The 15,358-nt window shown below is 40.9% G+C and overlaps 1 protein-coding gene across 1 annotated transcript in view; it reads right to left on the bottom strand.

Annotated features, from left to right (window-relative positions):
• The window catches only part of LOC144753074 (olfactory protein-like), a 41,523-nt gene extending 26,439 nt beyond the window's left edge, over window positions 1-15,084 (bottom strand). The window contains exons 1-4 of the mRNA XM_078640864.1: window positions 14,986-15,084; window positions 9,124-9,263; window positions 3,344-3,411; window positions 280-393 (exon numbers count right to left, since the gene is read on the bottom strand). Of these exons, the coding sequence (XP_078496990.1) occupies window positions 280-393; window positions 3,344-3,411; window positions 9,124-9,263; window positions 14,986-15,084 (421 nt within the window). The remainder of the gene's footprint in view (window positions 1-279; window positions 394-3,343; window positions 3,412-9,123; window positions 9,264-14,985) is intronic.
• Between the last annotated feature and the right edge of the window lie 274 nt (window positions 15,085-15,358).

Below are 15,358 nucleotides of genomic sequence, written 5' to 3'. Positions count from 1 at the left end.
CAGTGTGCCACCACTAGGAGACTAGCCACGGTGTTGTTTTGGTCTTTCTTTTTAATGCAACACAGTGCCACAATTTAGTAAATCTCCCCCTGAATCTCACAACACACTGTAGGAAGGCAAAAGCATGTCCTGCACCATGAACATGCCTGTAGGGTGTATTGACTTTGACATTTGTTTGAATATCATGGCTGGTCATCATCATGTGTGCATTTAGAGCTGTCTGAGTGTTCTGTGAATGTTCGAGGATGCTCTCCTGAGATGCTTCAAATAGACACATACCTAACAGTTTCACCATCTTGCAGGCATCACCGCTTTCTGAGACATTTTGGGTGTACTCCAGGACACTAAGTTCAGGGTCCCCATCAACAAAGCGGATGTCACTGTTAGCGAGATCTGGAAAAAAAACAGCAGCTGCTTACTCACACTGTAGGAAATGTGGAGGAAAGGGGTACATATTACATTAAATTTATGAAGCAAAATGTAAATGTGCTCTCAAAAACATGAAACTAGGTTAGCAAAAAATAATCACTATATCGGAATTAAAATTGCTAATTTGCTAAACAAGTTCAAAACAGTGCCATTCATCTTCCACTAAATAAAGATAATTAAGACAGTTGACAGCACATTTGAGTAGTCTAAAAATTAAGCTCCTCGTGGAAACCCCTGTGGGTTAACAATATCATCAAATAAGTCTTTACTCATAAATTATTTTACTGTTTTATTAATCTGCATATATCTTAATTAAAAAGTGGAAAATATATTAACTATGGCACCAAAATAGGATCTTCCAATTTCTTATAATTGTATCAAAGTTTGTGTTGGAAGGATACTGATAGGGTTTATTACGGAAATGTATTAGCCTTTTGGCTCTGACTAACAATGACTGAGCATGAACAAGGCAGTGCTGTCTGAATACTTGGTTGGCAATTGCTTTTGATGTTGCCATGGTGTATGTTTAAGTGTGGTAGTAATGGGCAGGAAAGTGTATATCAACCTTCATTTTTTAACTGTTCTTAGTGCAATTTACAAATGTAATGGGAAGAACAATCTTAAAAACACATTTAAGATCAATTTATAAAATTGGGAGGCCAAACATGAAACCATGTGATTTTCACAATATATTAGGTAAGATAATGTGCCTCGACTGATTAGTTCTTGTATGTCACTTTTTAAGATGGAATCTGCAGCTCTTTCCCCACCATAGTGCTTTTTGCTCACCGTATACACAGGCAAAGTTGCAGGGGTACTGGGGGAGGCAGGATGCACTGACACCTAAATGATGTCTACAATAGAATTGTGGAAAGATAGTGGTATTGTTATTATCCACTTTATGAATCCAGCAGAGCCAGTCATAGGTTTCTTCACTTTACTTCATGTTTCAGATCAGGGCTGACACAACAATTGAGTAGCTGAATGTGTCGGCTCCTCAATTAAGGCAGAGGAGCATCGCCCCACTGCTGGCAGTGGAGAAAACATGAAAAATAAAATGGTAATATAACAATTTTATTACAATTGTATTTCGTGTCCTGCCAGCAGAGCCGAGCCTATCGGGGGCAGTGATATTACTGGTGATGGACAGCAGCGGGCAGGAGCAGTGGTGGGCACTGCACGTGTGCATGCCAGTTTGGCTGACTGTCTTGCAACATGTTGCACAGCCAGCAGGGGAACAGGCACAGGGTCCATGTCATGAGGGAGTGCCAAGGAAGACCTCTGCAACCAATCAAGGCACTTCTCTCATGCTGATTGATAGTATTGCCAGCATGAGAGCAGCGTCTGGACTGGTTAGGGGAGTTCATTAGACTCTGGGAACCTGTGCTGGAGCCATGGACTGCAGAAACCGGACCAGAGGACCAAGTTAGCTGGTAAGTAATCTTTTAAATGAGTTTGTTTTCATTAAATGTTTCTTTTGAATCACTGACAGGCACTGTGGGAAACTCGCAACTCCAGAACTCTCAATCGTGGCCCGTTATAAACACTGGTTGGAATGAACCAGGATTGAAAGCATTGGTGTTGAACCCAAGGGTATTGAGGGTTTTGGGCAGTGCCTTCTACTGGGTCAAAATATTCTGCCTGTGCTGCACCTCCACTTTAATTTGACAGCAGCTGCCTCAGCATCAAAGGCTGTTTTACCTTCACCTGCTCTTTTCAGGGCTCTCCATGGTCATTGCTCAAGATATGTACCACATAACATACCCAGCCTGCTTTTGTGATATATGCTTGATGAAGCAGGCAAAGTTAGCTACCATTAGATGGCACTATTTCATCAGTGATATGCTACCAGTAAACCAGGGCCCTGAATGTTTATGACTGAGGCTACACAAAAGCTTTTGACAATCCTGCATGAGGTTATGGGCAAAGGTACCACAGAAGCTAGGCATGTTGCTCAGTCTAAGGGGGCTGGGCGGCCGCGCGATGGGCGCATGCTGGTGACGGAACCGCTCCGTCACCAGCCACGGTTGCGCTGTGCTCATGACGGAGCGGTTCCGTCACGGCCCCGCCCGCTCAATGGAACGCTCAGCGCGCGCTCCGAGCGGGCCGTGACGGTACCGCTCCGTCATCAGCACAGCGCGACCGCAGGTGATGACGGAGTGGTTCCGTCACCAGCAGGGGAGGGGTTAAGGAAGGACCTCAATTAGACCTCGGCGGCCAGGTTACCCAGTCACAACGGTGACGAATATCCTGTCTGCAAAAGTATTAATCCCATTATATTTCCTAGGAGATTTATATTTCATCAGATGGGTTATCTGTCACAAAGAACCCTTCTGCCGAGATCTACATCAGGCCCTCCACGCACTAGCTCACTCATGCAGGGAATAGGGAAGCACAGGATCCCACAGTTAGGTTTGAGTTTCAGTTAATATTTGTGCCGTAGCTGTTTGACCTTCACATGATAACAGGTCATTCAGGTGGGTAAAAAAGTGTAAGTGTATGGAGTAGGCCTGGGTGAAATTTAAATTAGGCTGGCATAATTTGCATAACATTTTGAATTTTGCCAAATGCTTTATGTGAATTTCGCAAAATGATGCCATTTCACAATTTCGCAAAATTGTGCTGCTACTTGTGGCAAAATTATAGTGCAGTAACAACTCGAGCAACCACAATGTGAGTGGTTGTTGTTTGTTGCTGTTCTGTTTGTTGCACTTTTTAGTCCAAAAGGGATCCTCATGTCAAAAATTCATGTGCAAATGTATTTTTTGCTCAAATATAGTGCTAAATGATGGTTTTACATTTTGCATATTTATGTGCAATTTTTCCAATTTTACCCCTCATTATGCAAAAGTAAATTACACACATTTCTCACACCATTATTGTGGAATAGACACCCCCTATGGCTGATACTCACCACTTAGAGTGAAATGACCGTTTTTGACGAAATGGTATACCATATCCATCTTCATGCATCCTGAAGGTCTGGAAAAGAACACAAATAAGCTTGCATATTATTTAGTATTCCATTGTGCTGTAGACAAAGAACAAATATGTACCTTATTATTTGTTTTAGCAGATAAGTGTTCACCAGCTCACTAGACTTAACAAATATGATACTGTAGCTACCAGTCAATGTTTTCAATAGTCATGGTGGAGATGCATCAACCTACCAATTAGGCCCGGTATTTATTCAGTCTTCCTGAAAGGTGCTAGTGTACTCGTTAGGGGTGGCCAGAGATCGTGGAGTTGTACCACGTGGAATTTTGCAGAGTTACATTAAAACTCTGTGGAATTCTGCGGAGTTCTGCTCTGCCCCACCCAACCTCAGAATAAAGACTGGAGGCCATCCGTTGCCCCTCAAACATGAGCCAGCGGCCTGTCATACCCTCATAGACCTCGGTGAGATACACGGGCCAGTATGATATTATCCTAGCCCCCAAGAAAATGAGGCTATGAAGCCTTGGCCCCCAACACATCTCTGGTAATAGTGCTAAAACATGAGCTTCAAAATCCAGCCCCTGCCCTCTTGGCTTGTTGTTGTTGCTGCCGCTGCTCACAACTCCCGCGAACCCACCCCGAGTACATAGACGATGATCAGCCAGACTACACTACTGAGAAACACAATCCCAGAGGATGTGCAGTTGCTTTTAGAGGAGATCAGGCAGTACTGAAATGAAAGGTGAGATATGTTAGAATAACAGGTCTGCCAAAACAGTTTTTTAGGCACAGACCATTTTGGGCACTTGGAATATGGGGATCAGATGATATAATATAGGAGAAGTGAGGATGAAATATACATGTGGAACACTCTCTGTCTTTCTATATATGTGGGCCTTCAGAGCACAGTGCAATGCCTGACTGGGTCACAGAACACTGCAGAAGACACAAACCCTCTGAGCTTATCACATAACACCATCATAAATCGCATTAGTTGGTAATCAGCCCTTTTGCTTTTTCTTTCTTCCTTTCATCAATGGTGGGTTACCTGATTAGCGCTGTGATGTTTCAAGGTTTGGACAAAGTGGGCAATAGGGCAGGGCTCCCACCTGCCAAGAGGTCCTTTTGGAAATTAACTTTATCTCTAGCTCACTTCTGTGTAGTTCTGTATCTCAGCCTTCAACATATTATTCAATATTGCTAGGCAATATAGAGCTTGAATGAGCAGAAATTATTTTAAAAAACTCAGAGTTGTTCCAACAGGGGTCCCAAAAATATTTCTTGCCCATGGCCACAAAATCCTTAGGATTAAACTTGATTAGCACTGACACTGAGAAGGGCCTTCTAAATGGTACTACTGTCAGCACAAAACTCTTCCAAATACTCATAACCTGAGACCATTTAAAATTACCTTTAATCCTATCTCATGTTGTCTTTTATGTTTTTATTTCTTATTTTGCTTAGCACATTATTCTTTTAGTTTGTATTATTCATGTTAGTTTATATTTTTTGCTGTTCATTTAACTTGTTTTTCTCACCTAATATTTTTCACAGAATTGGATGGCTCACCTGGTCTGCCATCTAGTCCCCACACCTCAGTCATAGTACTTTGTCTTTCTTACTTATACCGGAGACGGATCAACTGACTCGTACCATTACTTACAGGCTGCTTAATATTCCTACCAGAAGAGCTGCACAGCAGATGCGAACCGTGGCTGAACTGTCAATGCGCCAAAGGCCAGCCCGTCCGCACTGATCCACACCAGGATAACTTGTTCCACGGGCCATGCTGCCAGTTCTTGGGGTCTTGACCGTTGCCTAAGGCAGCGCACTATTCTAAGTGAATCCCTCTGCATTCTCGCGAACAGGTGGTAAGTCCATGTATACACATTGCTGCATCTTTTCTTTCTGTGAAGGGAACCTAAGTCATCGTAGCTGATGGATTTCATTGACTTTACTGAAACCTAACAGACTCGCCCACTGACAAAGCATTAGCCACTCTGATTTTGAATTAAGACACAACAACCATTCTTCAGCCATGGGAGGTGGCATTTCTCTTCTTGTGAACGACTAATTTAAAGTATTCAGTACAACACTCACTGCTTTTACTATGATTAATTTTGTCAGCTTTTTCTATGCAACCCTCATCTCACTGCAGTATCCTGTGAGTCTTGCTTTATCAGTCCTAAAATTAAACTTTGGAGAAATTGTGTCCAATGTATCGGTTCCTTATAAGCTGTTTCATCCCAGGTGATGTTAATAGGGAAGGCGGAAAGCCTTTGCTCTAAAGATGATTTTCTTGTGTTCACAGAGACCAAGGAGGGACATTTGTGTATTTTTGCATAAAGTTTTTTCCATTTTGAAATTAAGAGGAGTTACAGTGCAACCAGACAAATGTACATTTTTGGTACAACAAATTGACTATCTAGGTCATACCATCACGCCTGAAGGTATTAAACCCAAATTTTGCAATGTTCAGGCCATTCTTAAAGCTCCTCCTCCTTCTGATAAAGATACTCTTAGATCTTTTTTAGGTCTTTGCGAGTACTATGCTCGTTTTGTGAATGAGTATTCTTTCTATGTTCAACCTTTAAGAAATTTGCTCAAGAAGGGTACCAGTTTTATTTGGTCAGATGATGCTAATACTGCCTTCCAAAATATCAAACAATTGGTGGTTAATGCTCCTGCGCTCAGCCCGTTTGTTCATGGTCATCATTGCACAGTTACTGTTGATGCCAGTTTAAATGGACTTGGTGCAGTTTTTGGACAACATAATTTGGGTAAGGATCGCACTATTTCTTTTGCATCGAGATCTTTGACTCATGCTGAGTCAAAATACTCGACAATTGAAAGAGAGGCCCTCTCCAAATTTAAAACTTATCTTTGGGGTAATACATTTATTCTGTACACTGACCATAAACCTCTGGTTTATCTTTTGCAAGGAGATGGTTTGGGTAAAGCTTCAGCTCGTCTTGTACGTATTCTATCCAAGTTGCAGGAATACAACTTTACCATTAAATATATTCAAGGTGGGAAAAATTTCAGGGCTGATTGCCTCTCTCCGCTTCCTTTCACCTACTACAACTGATGATGTCTTAGATGAATTTGATTGTGTAGTGGCTTCCATTGATATATCTTCCTCATGTAATGGTGCCATTTCTGAAACAGATTGGCTTGAAGCTACTTCCACTGATCATGATTTGAATAGAATTTCAAATTTTATTGTTAAAGGTTGGCCTCCCATTCGTAATATTCCACATAATCTTAAACCATTTGCTCAAGTCTCCTCAGAATTGTCTTTGGAAAATGGCATCTGTACGAGGAATGGTTGCATTATTCCTCCTGTTGCTCTTAGGAGTAAACTTATTTCAATTGCTCATTCAGGACATTTAGGAGTCACTGCTACCTGTAAGAAACTCAGAGAGAATTATTGTTGGTTCGAGTTTTGTTGATGTGTGTCCTCAATGTGTCGTATCGGACAAACATTGGAGGACAACACAAAACCCATTACGTCCAGTCTCTTTACCCGAAGGTCCATGGATAAAGTTGCCCTAGATTTTGCTGGTCCATTAATTTATTACCCACCACGTCAAGAATTTTGGAAGTTTTGATTGACTATTTCTCAAAATGGATTTATTTTTCTTTTGTTGAATCAGCCTCGACCAATATGGTTTTACAATGTTTTTTCTGCTGAAGGTCCTCCCAGAGAGCTTGTTACAGATAACGGTACTCATTTTGTATCTAATGCAATGCAAAATTTCTTGAACTCTATGGACATTAAACACATTCAGGTTGCTTTATACAGACCTGCTGCCAATGGACTTGTTGAGAGAGCGAACCGTTTTCTCAAAGAAGGGGTTAAGAGTGCTTTATCCTCTGGATTAGATGTAAATCTTTTTCTTAAAAATAAGGTGAATGCATATCACAATTCTCCGCATTCGACAACTAATTTCACACCTTTTGAGTTGTTAAGAGGTAGAAAATGTCCTACTCTGCTTCTTCCATCTTGGTTAGAGCGACATTCTTCTAACTCTTCCTCAGGTGGTGTAACCAATGAAAACAAGTCTGTTTTGCAACAACTGTTGTTTTAGTACAAAGCAAGCAAAAGTATCATTTTGATATTCGCAAACATGCTAAATCAGCGGATTTTATTGCTGGCTCGTATGTCCTCATCAAGAAACCTTTTCTTGTCAAGAAGGGAGAATCTTCTGTTTCCTTTCCTTATAAAATTACAAAAGTTGGTCTCAATTCTTGTTTACTTCATGATGGGAGATGGTGGAGTAAGAATAGACTTGTTCCTATTTCTGATGAGCAAGCTTCGATTTATAAAAAAAACTGCTATTAATCATGATTTGGATGATTATATTTTGTTTTGAAGGTTCTACTTCTTTCTCAAATGTAACATCATCCAATTTGCATAGTAATGTTGTTGCTTCCACATCTTCTACTTCAAGAGGAAGTGTGGTCTCTATTCCAACTACTGAAAGTATTGTTGATGCTTCTGATTTGATTTCTGTTTCAACTTCCTGTTTACCATCAAAAAGGATTTGTAAATTACCTGTTCGATTTAAAGATTTTGTTTTCTCTTAATATTTTATTTCTTTAAATGTTGTATTCTTTTATATTGTTTATTTAATGTATCAAGTAATGTATCATTTGTTATTTCTCCAAAAAGGGGAAGATGTGTAACATTCTCTCTATCCTATCTCTTTCTCTCTTCTATTTCTATTCTGCTATTTTACTTATTCTATTCTAGAACTCTGATCTTTCATTCCTTAGCTGCTCTTTGACAAAGAGGCGCTGCTCTGCTGTGGGTTCGTATTGAGATACTTTTAAAAGACTTTTAAATAAAGTCTCATCTTTATTGAAGCCATACCTGTGTCTGTCCTCTCATTCCTCGGTACACCACCATAGCTAACAATGTGAGTCCTGCCGGTCATGAAAGAGCGGAGAAGCTGCAGGGCCCAACCAGTAACTCCTGCTTCCCGCAATCGCTGAATTATGAGCACTGGGGTGATTCTATCAAATGCCACTGAAAGGTCAAGCAAAATCAGCACTGCAGATCTGCCTTGGTGAAACTGCATGGGGATACAGTCGGTGGCGCTACCAGGCAGTTTTTGGTGCTGTGACAGGCACGAAAACCGTTCTGGGAGTTGTCAAGGATTTCCTGGGATCCAATGTGTTTCATCAGCTCAACTTGATGAATAAAAGTAACAAGGCATTTGTCTGTAAACACCAGCTAGGCTATTGATTTTGTCTAAGAACACTTTCTAATGGCCCCTTCATCGTTTCCCATGAGGCAAATAAGATTCCAGCTCAGATGTCTACAACGGACTACTTAGCTTTTGTGTCACAAGAATCATGCATCGTTCCAATAAAGTGATAATGTTACTTACCATTAGGGTAGAGGGGAGTAGCAGTATACTACTAAGAGTAAACAGAGATTGGATATGGCCTGATGGAATAAGTTCAAAAACTAACAATTTCTGAAGCTGTGCGCAGGGCATCAGGTTGAATTATTAGTCAAGGGATGGGGTAAAAAGGGTGTCCAAAAATGTGTAAAAACTGACTCTAAAATGAAAAATGTTCACCAAAGTGTGTCGAGTGAAATATTTTTGGAAATGTATGCACATACGTTAACAAAACAAATAATCTCTAATACAAATCATTGCCGTATTCTCTCTATATTTCATGCTCATCGAATACTGCCTAGCCAATAGGCCACTAGCTCTGTTGAGTGCTTTTTCTAACAATTACCCTGCGACGCCTGTGGCAGCATACAGGTCTCCGTCTTCAAGTGAGCTGAATTTGGTGATGGGCATCTTCATCATTGACTTCATCTGAACAAATTCTGGACAGTCTGATGCCACTGCCACCGCATACCACAGTCCTAGAATCTGGAAGAGAAGGGACAATCAAAAGACTCCAGAATGCAGACACGGTAGAGCTGGCAGATGAGAACCACCTCTACCGGTGGCCGTAGTACAGGAGAATGCTGCTTCTACATCAGGATTCTGAAGTGGCATTACTCAAAACACTGGCCCAATAGTTTAGTACAAGAAGAACGTGCATTGTTTTCAGAGTTCCTGTAAATGCTCCCCCATTGATGAGCATTGCTTTTCTAGAGTTTAATGCAGGTTTGTCGAACAGCCATCAAAGGTGTTGAAAGTTAGTCTTAACAATAACTACAGAGGGGCAATCACTGCCACTGTATTGTCTATATAGAGAGAGAAAGGGAGAGAAAGAGAGATCGGTTGAGAAATAGAAAAAGGATACATATTGGGTAATTATTTCATAGGGTACAATATTCTCATAGTGGGGTACTGGTGACATCATATGAGTTACTCTAACACTTTGAGTAACTTTAATACTTTTGACTATTCACCGAATCCGAACGTAAAGTTACTCAAATGTATAAGAGTAAATAACAAATGTAAATTACTCAAAAGTGTTAGTTACCTTTGTGACTAAACCCTGCATGTAATGAATAGACCCCAGGCCCTTCAGTTTGGTGGAGACATGTACGTTACAATTTTGAAGTAAATATAGACTCAGATTTTGTGAATACCCAAAAAAGTATTAAACCTACACAAATGTGTAAATTACTCGAACCTTTTTGAATCAGGCTCTAGGTTTCCAACTAAAACTAATGAAAGTAATACTGGCAGAGATTGTGTCACATAAACTGCATTTTTGACACATTTTAAATAACTTTGTCACATAATATGAATATTCATGATGCACATCATACTAGCCATGACAATGATAACGCTCTGCAGAGTGGCTTGTGACTGGCATTATGATGATGAGATCCATTTTTCTCTGCGAGTGGTAGCATGTGTTCCATATTTCATGGTTCCTTGTGAAATATGGTTGTTGATACCACAGCATTTTGTGGAATAAAAACACTCAAACACGCAGTGCATAGTATTTATGGAGATGCAATGAATACATTATTGTATTTATTAACACATTTGAGTATGGGAAGGAGGAGAACTCATGAGAGGCAGCTTTGAACAAACCATGATTCCTGACCTTCCCTCAACAATGGCAATAATCAGCATGTTACACTCTGTGCATCTGCATGTACAGTTTATTCCAAGCTATTTTTTATGTATGCAAAACTAACAGATGTAATTGATTTCCCAACCAAAAATATTTATTAGTACTCCTAGGTGAAAGTGATATCCTGCCGCAGTAAGTTGGGCATTTCAGCTATGCCATGGATCCCCATTATCTTATTAAAGACTTTGGGGGGAGGGGATTAACGGCCCAGTTGATTTTCTCTGCTGCATTGTATCCATGAGAGTCAGAAGACTCTCTATTATTTCATTCACCTTCTGCTTTGAGCACTTGGGGAAGATTTAAAACAGGTTTCATGTGGGCGTTCCCTCGCAGGTACGCCTTGTGAAAGTGACACAGTGAAATCTACAAGCTTACACTGAGTCACTTTTAGAGCCATGCTGCGTCAAAACCCTGCGCCTGCTTGAAGCAGGCGTAAGGAGTGACGCAGCATGTTAGGCATAGGGCAACCCCGAGCCTTGCTGGAGCTGCGTCGCGCTTGCGACACTACTCCAGCAATGCGCTGCGTTTCCACCGGGGGATGCGACACGCATCTGCCCATCGTTGTGCCACGGCACACCGCATTGTAAATGCGGCGCATCAGTGGTCACGCACGGGTGGTTTTGCGTGTCGCTAGTGTTCTGGAGCATCCCTGCTGATTTGCAGAGATGCGCCAGCCTTGTAAATCTGCCCCTTTTTGTTTAGATGTTAAAACCTCTCTTATTCTCAGAAACTGTTAGGAGTTCATATGATTCTGCATCGACATAGGGGATGATAACTGCCTAGCAGCTGTGGTTGCAGTGTTAGGAGCTCTCCTAGGCTGAGCCTTCAGAAAAATGCAGCAGTATGGACATCCTGTTTTGTTTCAAGAACTGTCTTTCGGTTTTTATTTTACTTTGCTGCCTTGGAGAAGTGAAATGAACTCTTCATTAGGATCTGAACTGTGTTCTGTTTAGCTTTTTCTTTCACATGTATTTTCACTTCTCATGTCATGACTCTGGTATCCACTTCAGATAATTCTAGCAAGGCTTGTATTTCCTTGTCATGTATATCATTTTTTTCTGAAGCAGTTAAATTGTCTGAAATCTGCCCTTTCCAGAGCTATTGGAGGTTTAGTATGTGTATTTTTATTAATGCCTATTTTGCTTGGGATTAAGCACAGCAGGGTAGATCTCAAGCTATTTAGGCCTGATTTAGAGTTTGGTGGACAATATACTCTCTCATTATTGCAACAGAGTTCCATGCCCGCCAAACCTGTGGTCCCTCCACCTCATTTAGAGACAGGAGGGCTAAAAACATTCCGTCAACATAGTCGGTAATGGAAGCCAATTAGGGATCACCAAAGGTCGCAGCTGCCAACCCTGGATTGTGCCTTGTGACCCCTGGCACTGCCTTTGTGATCTCTGGCCTTGGAGGTGGCAAGAACAGTGCCTGGAACACAGGAGTGGCTTGGCCCAATAGATGTTTCCTGTGCCCATTTGTTTTTGCACAAATAGTGAATAATTGCAATTAACTGGTGTGAAGTCTTTTTGTTCTGTTCAAGGAGCAACCTGGTACAGAGGGACGGAAAAAAGTAAAGCCCCACCAATGCTGAGAGAACATTTCCTAGTGGAGGTTTTTTTTTATTTGTTTTTCTAAAACAAACTCCTGCTTTGGAAAATGAAAGACAGGAGGGTGAGGGGGGTGTTCTTTTTTTATTTTTCTGAAACAATCTGTTGCTTTTGTAGGTTGGTTCTGACAATAAAATGTAAAAACCTTGTTGAATGACTGTCAAAACCACCGGCGGCCAACCACTATAATTTTTGTACATTAAAAGGCATCACCAGTGTCTTTCAGTATACAAAAGTGACCAAAAGTGACCACCTGGCCAGCAGCAGTCATCTCAAAATTTGGCATACTGTGTCCGTCAGGATGGGGAGGCATTATCCTTTGCCACCCGTTTAGAGGGTGTACCATCTGTCAAATGGTAAATCAGCCCTCCTGCTGGAGTACAAGCATAACATGGAAAAAAAGACTTTGCATTCTAGAATTAAATGTGTGCATGTACATTGAATAATATGCTCGTTTCAAATACCAATTGGTCCACATTTATTTTGACTAACATGGCAGATATACTGATGCACATTCATTCCTACAGTGAAAAGGTCATGTTCCAGTTTATTACCACAGCAGAAACAACATGGAAACAAGCCTTCTGATCAGAGGCATCTTTAAAGTGATTTTTATCTTAGTGCTCAAATTTAACCCTTTGCATCATGGTTTTAGGTAAATAAATTTTCTATAAATGGCAAAAATACCACGTTTAAATCATATGTGCAGATGCACATATCGCCTCTCGCGAGTTATAGACTCCTCCCTACACACAACAAGGGGAGAGTCTATAGCCTGATGGCTAGAGCGGTCAACTGCGAAGCTGGGAAACCAGGTTTGAGTCTCCGCAAGGGACACTCAACATCCTGTGGTTTTGGGCAAATCACTAAGGGGTATATTATCAAGGGGTTTATCTCCGCTTTTTTGGCTTTAAAAGCCAAGAAAGCGGAGATAAAATTATCTCCCTATTACCAAGCTGTCGCTAACACCAGTTAGTGACAGCTAATAGGAGATAGCGACCATCTTGGGCCCCGCTTTGCATGTCAGTGATATTTATCACTAATGACATGCAAAGTGGGCGTGCCAAGATGTTAGCGACTGGAAACAGTCGCTAACATCGCTATCTCCTATTACCAACTTTTGGAGATATTCGCGCTAAGCGCGAATATCTCCAAAAGCTAACACCTGCCCTGAGCAGTTCCTAGCCATGTTATCCAATGGGAGGTGGATAACATGGCTAAGAGCATTTGCTCGATAATGCATGAATATCGCTGACTTTTCAGCGATATTCATGCATTGCGGCCGTTTTTTATCGCATTTGCGATAAACCTTGCTAATAGCAAGGTTTATCTGCGATAAAAATCGCCGATGTGCGGCGATAATTTTTGTCTCTAAACAAGTTAGAGACAAAAATTATCGCTAGTTGTTGGTAATATACCCCTAAATCTCCCCGTGCCTACCAAAATGAATGTGTCTGTCGTTAATGCAACTAGTGCTCGTGTAAAGCACTCTGATACCTTAGGGTCAAGTTTGTGCTATATAAAACTCTGAAGAAAAAAATAAGTGGAAATAAATGACAGTTTATGCTCAGTGTGTATATATATAGATGCTCCTTCCGATCTCCGGGCCTGTAGGTAGATGGAGCGATGTACCGGCGAAGTGTGTTGGACTGATTAATTTTTCTCCCAAGCAAAGTAAAGCACACACTCAGTTATACGTTTCGACTGCGAACAATCTTGATCAAGACTATTCGCAGTCGAAACACAGTAATGAAATACATTTTCAACTGCCATGCATATTCCCCCTGACTGTGTGCTTTATTTGGGGGGGGGAGAGGAAGGTATACATATATATATATATATATAAATAATACCTTCATGCCCAACTTTTATATCACAACAAAAGAGGTACTTCCTCGAGTACATTTCTAAATCCATGCAAAGATTTGCATCATTCCATTCAACTGCTTTTTCTGTGTCATAAAGCAAAACTTCCAATGGGGAAAAAAATGGTGAATTACTGATTATCCTTGGGCCTAAATTGACGGATCTGCATGAAACATCCCAAGACATATTTTGTTTTTCAAGTTTCATGCAGATTTGTCAGACGGTGCCAACGTTACAAGAAAACCAAAATGACTGACTCACCATAACGACCCTGGTGCTATCACTATTAGCAGAATCTGAATCTCAGAAGTGGTGCAGGCAGAATGGAAGTATTGGCAACTAAATATAGTATTTGAAACAGTGCAAGTTTGGAATAGAGTTCTTTAGAAGTGTTGTGTCCGATCCCTTTGTGAAAATAACTGAAATGGTCCAGTGAAGATTGAGGTGCACTTGAAGGGGTGTGTTACACTCATACCCCAATATCCAAGGTCAATAATTATTCAATATAGGTCCATTGGGAGGAGTGTGTTACAATGCCATATCAGAATACCTGGGGTGATTAAGGATTCAATTGAGTTGCATTGGATGGAATGTGTATGTGTATGTAATGCTGGGGAAACATTTGAGGTGCATTAAAAGGAATGGGTATTTAATAACAGACTATTTAGGATATAGCGTGATTGAGGATTGAAATTAGATGTATTTGGAAGGAGTGTGTTATAATGCAATAGGGTAATATCTGAAGTAATTCAGGACTGGATTGAGGTGCATTGGAAGAGGTGTGTTTCCTGTCATACTAGATTGTCTGGAACAACTGAAGAGTGAACTGAAAACATTGGAAAATATGTGTTAGGCCCCAAAGTAGAATATTAACGGTGACTAAAAGCAGGGTTGCAGTGCATGGCAAATAAAGATCTTATTTGCTGCACTGGAAGATCAAAGTTATTCAGTTTAAAATAAACATGCGTTGGAGATGATGCATTAAGTGTTGAGTCCTGTGCACCTCTTCTATTCCTCACAGACCTGATAATTTTCCAAGTTTGAGATATGTGCAGCAGATTAACACAATTAAGATAGTTACCTTGTCAGGGTCAAAGTTGCTCATGACTGGAATCTCCATAGCCTGCACGTGAAGCAGGCCTGAGAAGAGCAGGCCAAGGCTTATCCACATCGCAGACATGATGGTCTTCAAGGTTTCAAGCTGTCTGTGACTCTGGGTCTCTTATGGCTAGTGGACTCTGTCTCCGGAGGCTCAGATGACTGCTGCTCTGCACGCTGTACATTTATACATCTCACTACAGGAAGTAAAGCAGGAAGATTATTTGCTGCCAAGACTTGGTTATGCAACACATTGCACCACTGGAGATACAAGAGATATCCTGATAATCTAATGTCACTTTTATGCTGTCAAATTTCTTGATAAAACTGGCTTAGTTTCTGGTTGCATGCGCTGA

Source organism: Lissotriton helveticus, chromosome 5_1 (genome assembly GCF_964261635.1).
Source record: "Lissotriton helveticus chromosome 5_1, aLisHel1.1, whole genome shotgun sequence".
Classification (NCBI taxonomy): Eukaryota; Metazoa; Chordata; class Amphibia; order Caudata; family Salamandridae; genus Lissotriton; species Lissotriton helveticus.
Note: the sequence above shows the minus strand (reverse complement) of the source record. Positions and strands in the feature narration are given on the sequence as shown.